At 59.2% G+C, this 6,516-nt stretch overlaps 1 protein-coding gene across 2 annotated transcripts; it reads right to left on the bottom strand.

Moving 5' to 3' along the window:
• Positions 1,412-5,685, bottom strand: TLDC2 (TBC/LysM-associated domain containing 2). Of its 2 annotated transcripts, XM_021416437.1 has the most exons (6): positions 5,107-5,685; positions 4,234-4,395; positions 3,293-3,445; positions 3,039-3,134; positions 2,563-2,636; positions 1,412-2,476 (listed from the first exon to the last, which is right to left on the bottom strand). In XM_021416437.1, the coding sequence occupies exons 1-6, from the start codon at positions 5,137-5,139 to the stop codon at positions 2,341-2,343; spliced, it is 654 nt and encodes a 217-aa protein (XP_021272112.1). In that variant the 5' UTR covers positions 5,140-5,685; the 3' UTR covers positions 1,412-2,340. The 2 variants fall into 2 exon arrangements, with proteins under 2 accessions (XP_021272112.1, XP_021272111.1); XM_021416436.1 differs by lacking the exon at positions 5,107-5,685 and having other exon boundaries at positions 3,293-4,349.

Genomic DNA, 6,516 nt, shown 5'->3' with positions numbered 1-6,516 from the left:
TCCAGGTCTGGGCTCCCCAGTACCAGAGAGAGTTGGACACACTGGAGAGAGCCCAGGGAATGGCTGCCAAGCTGCTGGGAGGATGGGTGCATCTTTCCTAGGAGGAGAGAGCTGGGATGGTCCTCCCGCCGAAGAGGAGGCTCCAGGGGACTGCATCACTGCAAATTGTGGCACATCCTGAAATTGGTGGTAGAGCAGTTGCTTCTATTTCCTTTTGCAAGATGAAATAGAAACACAGCCTGGGATCCTGCTGTAAGGAAAGGACAGGAACTTGGAAGAGGTTGCTGGTCAAACAGCAGCCGGGATGCAGGTGCTGTGTGGTGGCCCTACCCACTGCTGCACATCGACACCCAGAAGCACAAGGGTAGGAGAACTAAGGCATTGAACTGCTGCAGGCAAATGTGCCCTTTGAAAAGGTGCATCAGAATATTTACGGCTCTCCCCATCTCCTCTATTACCAAGGCGTATTTCATTTGGATGTCCATCCCTCCTAGCAGCACTTTCTGGGACTAGTTCTTGTGCAGAGCAGCGGGCGTACCTTGCTGGCTGCAGGATCCATGTTGCTCAGTGTTGTTCAGCCAGAGATGGAGCGGGTGAGTCAGGTGGATCAAAGAGCGGTTGCACTTTGGTCATTCTGTGCAGGTGGAGCTGACAGGTGAAACTTTCCCTGCTGCTGGATTCAAAAATTCTCAGATTTCTCCTTCCCAGCACTTTCTGTTCAAGCATTGTGACACCACACAGCTTCCCTCAATCAACCACCAAACACATTTAAAGCAGTCACAGCTGGCCATTGCCCTGAGCTCTTGGGGAAAGGTGGGTGAGGAGATGTTCTGGTCTTCCTCAGTGCTCACAGCAGCATCCCCATCTTCTCCTTCATCCCATGGAAGAGGGGACACAGTGAGCAGAGATGACTGTCAGCCCCTCCAAAGAGGAGGGAGTCCACAGCTGAAGCTGGCTCCCTCTGCAGGACCCTTCTATGGCAGAGCCCAGCCAGGCCCAGTACTGCCAGATGCAAGCGGAACCCAATGGGCGTTGTGATGAGAGATGCCCCAGCGTCCCCGTGATGCCCACGTGTCATGGTGGTAGTGATCTCCCAGTGTGGTTATCCAGAGCTTTCCCTGCATGGGAGAACACGAAGCACGAGGGCACCGTGAGCAGAGCTACAAGTGGGCATTGGGGCAGGGCAAGGAGAGGCCTCGGGCTACATGGGTACATGTTTGTAAGGTCCGTGCCTGCGCAGAGAGGATAAACAGCTCCGTGGGACCAAGCCAAGCACAGGCAGCTGAAGCCACAGGGCGTCCTGCAGAATTTGGAAAAAAACAACAGTTGCCGCCAAGCCCCAGCACCTATGGGCTAGTAGCTTTGCTAAAACTCATCACTCGGACATGATCCCATCAGAACAACAGTGAGGTTTAAGCAATGGGCTGTGTTTTATTTCATGGGGATTCAGAACTCATCACGTGTATCTTCAGCCATGGGAGACTGAAGTGTCTGGTGAAGTTCAGTGCAGGTGCGTACAGGGTAAGGGGAGTATAAGTAAAGCAATGCCGTTGGGGTGATGGGTGGGATCCAAACTCCACTGAATTACAGGTTTTATCAGAAGGTGATGCCGTGTGAAAGCATGGCAATAGTGGGAGCTCCAGCCCCGTGCCCAGCCACAACCTTCCCCCCAGAAAAGCAAAAGGAATGTCAGGTGTCATAAAGAAGGTGTGAGGAGCCAAAGCAGGAAGGATTTGTGTGGAGGGGAAGGGCTGTGCATGCTGCCTGAGCACTCAGGGAGGATGGCCCTGTGCTTGGATGTGGCACAAGGGGCCATCCCAACTAGCTTTGCTCTGCAGCACTGGGCTGGGGGTCTGGGTCTGGGCCCCTGGTTAGGGGCCCACACTGCTTTCTGTATATAGCTTCATGGAACTATTAGTTATTTCCACGATAAGGACAAGGCTCGGAGCACAGCTCTTCCCGTTTATTGGTGGCCAGCAGCCTCTCACCCACGAGCCCTACTCCCACTGTCCCGAGGGCAACAGCTGATGGGACAGGGCTGTCCCAGGTGCTGCTGGGAGCAATCATGGCTCACTGCTCCCCCCGGGACTTGCATGGCTCCTGCCTCGTGCCCTTCTGCGGGGCCTGTGCCCCACCTCTGCTGGTCTGTGTTCTCAGGTGCTGCGGGCAGGGCTGGGCCTGCAGGCACTGTGGGCACCATGGCGCGGCAGTGCTGCTGCAGGTCCAGCATCCCCCAGGGGCCTGTCCACACTGCCCTTCCCAGCGCCTGCAGGACGGGGCACAGTGGGGATTGGCCCCGCAACCCGTAGCTTTAGGTGCATCCTGTGGTACCAGTGCCCGTCAGGCGAGGCCCCACACCTCCAGGTCCTGGACACAGAACTCCCCCCTTGGCGAGAGGCTCTCGTTGTTGAAGGTCTCACAGGGACAGCTTCCCCCACGGTGCAGGTCCCCATCCAGCCACAGCCCAAACTTGCCACTGGGACACGCAGAAGCTGTGCTCAGCCAGGGCCCTCCAATTGCCGCCTGCTCAGCCACATGAGCTCCGTGGCTGGCTGCCCCTACCTGCCCCCACCGATCATCAGCAGGTCCACATCTCCCTTCAGGAAGAAGCTGTTTCTGCCGGTCCACCTGAACACCTGTGGGGAGAGCAGTCAGGTGGAGGTGTCCCCGTCCTGTCCCCATCCCACCCACAGGAAGGGCCCTGCACCCAATGGTCATGACTTAAAGCCTCAGAGAGCAGAGGGAGGCCTCGCCAAGGTGTGGGTGCCATTTTGCTGCTGTCCTGCCCCCTCCAGGGAACAGCTGCCATCCATGATGCCACCAGTCCCACCAGGACACGCAGACCTTCATGTGGTGGTTGGAACATGGGGCAAGCTGACCTGGTGTCTTTGCTCGTGGGCAGACAAGTGCAGCTGCATTACCATGGACCATTCCCCAAACCCTTCAGTACTTCAGGGTCCTTCCAGCAGGGCAGGCCATGGAGCATTGCTGGTCCCCGTCCCCAGGATCCCCCTTTCCTCTGGTCCAACAGCCCCTACCTTCAGCTCCGGGGAGAAGGAGAAGAGAAATGTCTCTCCTGTGCCGTAAAAGCCATTGCTCACGTGAATGGGGCTGGTGCAGAAGGCACCAAAGGCCTGGCAAGGGGAGAGGAGAGAGATGCCAGCGCTGTGGGGTGGGGGTACGAACTGCACCAGGACTCTGGCACATTCGCATCCGCTGAGCAGCAGGAAGGAAGCGCCAGGCCCAGGTGAAGCCACTTTTCTAGCTACCAGGTGACAGGTCCCAGCCATACCTGCGCCTCAGTGTCACGGATGAGCAGCAGTGCTGGGGAGCTCAGCTGGCCAGTGCACCGGTACAGGGTCCTCAGGCTGAAGCCATCCCGCGCAGTGCAGTACAGCAGGTTCCAGGGCTGCTGCCGCAGGCGGGTGGGCAGGTGGGGCCCCAGCTGGGGCAGAGCGGGCTCAGAGGGTCTAGCAGGCTGCTCCTCACCACAGCCTGGCCCCCTCCCAGCTACTTGCAGGGAATCCTGGCGTGGGCAGCAGCCCCTGTTTGTACCCCCAGCCCTGCTCCCCACCCCTCCCTGCCCACCTGCAGCAGGAGAGCAGGGCTGCAAGTGCTCCCAGACACCTCCTACCCAGCCGGGATGAACCCCACCATCCTCTCTCCCAGCATCCTCCCCCCACAAAGCAGTCTTCCCCTGTAGCATCTTCACCCATACTCACGTGCCCAAGAGGTGTTCCCAAGTGTTCTCCCAACACCAGACATCATCCTCAGACAACTCCCAGAGCATTTTTTCCCTAGAGGTCCTTCTGAGTATCCTCCCAGCCCCCTGGCATCCTCCCGAGGTCTCCCCAAGCATCCCCACCCTGAGTCCCCCTGCAGGAGGCCAGAGAACCACTCAGGCAGGAGCAGACCAGGCAGCTGTCTCAGGATGAGCCACACCTTGACCCTCTGGTGGGGTGTGGGGCCTTACACCTCCAGGACTGTCACCCAAAGGCACCCCTCACTGGGTCCTTGGGGAGCTGCCCACTCATCTGTGCCCCTCCCCTTGCCCTCCACAGGAAACCATGCAGGGGGGCTGGTAACGGAGGTACTGCACTGGGAACCCACATGGGGCCCCCAGTGCTTGGCACCCCTTCTCTGGCAGTGCCAGCCTCTGATCCCTGGGGATAGAGGAGTTGTCACCCACCCAGCCTTGCGTGGACCAGTTCCTGGCATGCGAGGGCACCTTACCTCCTCAATCTCCCTTTCCTGCAGGATGCTGCTTGGCGTGCTCAGCACCAGACTTGGTGGCTCCTCTGGGGCTGGGGGTGCCACCGGGGCCCCCTCCCAGCCTGGTTGCCCCTCGCTGTCTGGCTCCGTGCAGTCTGTGGGCAGATCTTCGTCCTGGTCAGGCTAGGGGTGAATGGAGGTAATTACTCCTCTGGGACAGCACCCTCACCCTGAGAGGCAGCATCCCCAAACCTGCACCACATGGGGCTCTCCCACCCTGTGCAGAGGGCAGGGGCTGAGTGAAGGGGGCTCGAAGGCCATGTAGCCCTGGGCCCCCAGGGGTGGGCACTTGGCTGAGCCTCCTGCCCCGCTTGTGACACATGCTGCCATGGCATGGCGTTCCCTGGCACCCTGCCAGCCAGTTCCATCATTGCACAGAAGTTCAAGGGTGAGGGCTGCCCCAGGAGGAGATGGGGAAAGGAGGAGGAGGAAGAGGAAGAAGAGGCAGCAGAGGCTTCCACAGATTCAGCCCAACCTCAGCCCCAATGAAAGGGTTCTCTGCAGCCAATCGCAGTTCCATCTTCCCCTACCCTGGCCCTGTGCCCCAGGACATAGATGCACCTTGGGCCAGGTTGCAGCTGGTGACAAGTCTCAGCCATCTACAGCTGTGTGTTGCAGCCCATGCCCCCGCTTGAATGTAGGAGGGCAGCAGGGCAGAAGCAAGCAGCTCCTCCAGGCTCTCCACAGTGGGGACAGGCAGAAAACACCCCAGGGGACAAGGGGGAGAGGTAGGAGTGGCCCTGCAATGGCATTTGTCTCTCTGCCCGGCCATGTGTCCCAGCCCCAACGCTGCCAGCCCGCGCCCCCTGTGAGTCCCCTCACGGCCAGACCTACCAGGAGGTGGTAGTGGGCACGGAGCCCCCTCATCCCGGGTGCTCCTGGGGTGCTGGGTGCTGCGCTGCCAGGGACACCTTGCCACCGCCCCAGGTTAATGTTCACCTCTCTGGCCCCTCCCCAACCCCCAGCGCCTCTACCAGCCCTGAATGTGTCAGTGTGACGCAGGGACGGGTGTGGAGCCCTGCAGCTTGGTGGAGCTGGGATGAGTGGGCAGGTGCTAGCTGCCGCCAGCCCGGTGGCTGTCACTGCCTCTGTACCCTGGCCACCACGTGGGCTCAACTGACCACCAACAGCATGAAGGTCCCTTGTTTTGGGAGCAACAAACAAGTCGCGCTCTGTGTTGCTCTTCACAACACAACTGTTGCAATAGTTGTGTTAAGTGTCAACACTGCGCGCTGGGGATGGCACAGCTGCAGGGATGCATGGCCTTGGGCTGCACTCAGTGGATGGGCAGCTGGGAGAACTGGTGCTCCAGGTGAGCTGGGCTTGATGGCTGCGGGAAGAAGGAAACTCTGGGCTGCGGTGTCCCCTGCCCTGGCCTGGGGCTACTGCAGGCCAGCGAGAGACTGTAATGAACCCGTGGTAGCCTCCTCCTGCTGCTGTCCCAATACCCATGCTCCATAACAGTCAGCACCAGGTGAGCCCGTGCTGTGGAATGACTTTCCATTTATGCAAACATCATACATGGCAGCTGATGGCACAAGGCAGCATGCTGCACGGTGGCAGGATGGCCTGATGGCTTCTTTCTGCCTCGCTGCACAGTGCCTGGTCCCCCAGCACTTTCAGGGGAGATTTCAGGGTTTGCTTCCTGTCCCATTTGCAGATCCCTGGGTCCTGGCTGCTCACTCTCCACCCACTCACCCCACCAGGCTCTGTCAGCAGGACTCCCAGCTGAGTGTCTCAGTGCTTGGCATGGCTGGCACTGGGCCACCATCACGGAGCTGGGCAGGACTTGGGGGCCTGGTGGACCCAGGAGGCTGATCTGGCACCCCTCACCAGGAGCCCCATTAAAGCTCAGGACTAGGCAGCCAGTCTCTCCCTGGGCTGCCTTAGGGTGGCCATCCTGGCTCTGTCCTTGTCTCTGGCCCCATCTCCTGCCTGGGTTCCATGATGACACCAGCATGCGTGGTGCAGGCACCCGCTGGGCTCAGTGCTGCAGGATCGTGTCCTGCCACAGAGATGTGCAAGTGCCAGCTGTGAGGAATCATCCACATGCAGAGTCTCCCTCTAATACTAAGAAATAGCAGTTTAAAGGAGTAAAATCTTTCATGTATCTTTCAGAACGAGTTGCCAATTTCCCTTTCTGCCAAAGGCCATAAGTGTATAGTCAAGCTCCACCAAGCACTTGCATCCCTTTCTGTTTAGGAGCAAGGATGCTCAGCATGTTTCACCCACCGCATGCTCTCC

This window comes from Numida meleagris, chromosome 19 (genome assembly GCF_002078875.1).
Source record: "Numida meleagris isolate 19003 breed g44 Domestic line chromosome 19, NumMel1.0, whole genome shotgun sequence".
In the NCBI taxonomy this organism is placed as follows: Eukaryota; Metazoa; Chordata; class Aves; order Galliformes; family Numididae; genus Numida; species Numida meleagris.
This window is presented reverse-complemented; position numbering and strand designations above follow the sequence as displayed.

Coding starts and splice junctions, on each gene's coding strand:
- TLDC2 (XM_021416436.1), bottom strand. CDS start 3,706: ATGCTACAGGGGAAGACTGCTTTGTGGGGGGAGGATGCTGGGAGAGAG. Junction 2,637..3,038: donor CCTTCTCCCCGGAGCTGAAG/GTAGGGGCTGTT, acceptor CTCTCCCCACAG/GTGTTCAGGTGGACCGGCAG. Junction 2,477..2,562: donor CTGATGATCGGTGGGGGCAG/GTAGGGGCAGCC, acceptor TGCGTGTCCCAG/TGGCAAGTTTGGGCTGTGGC.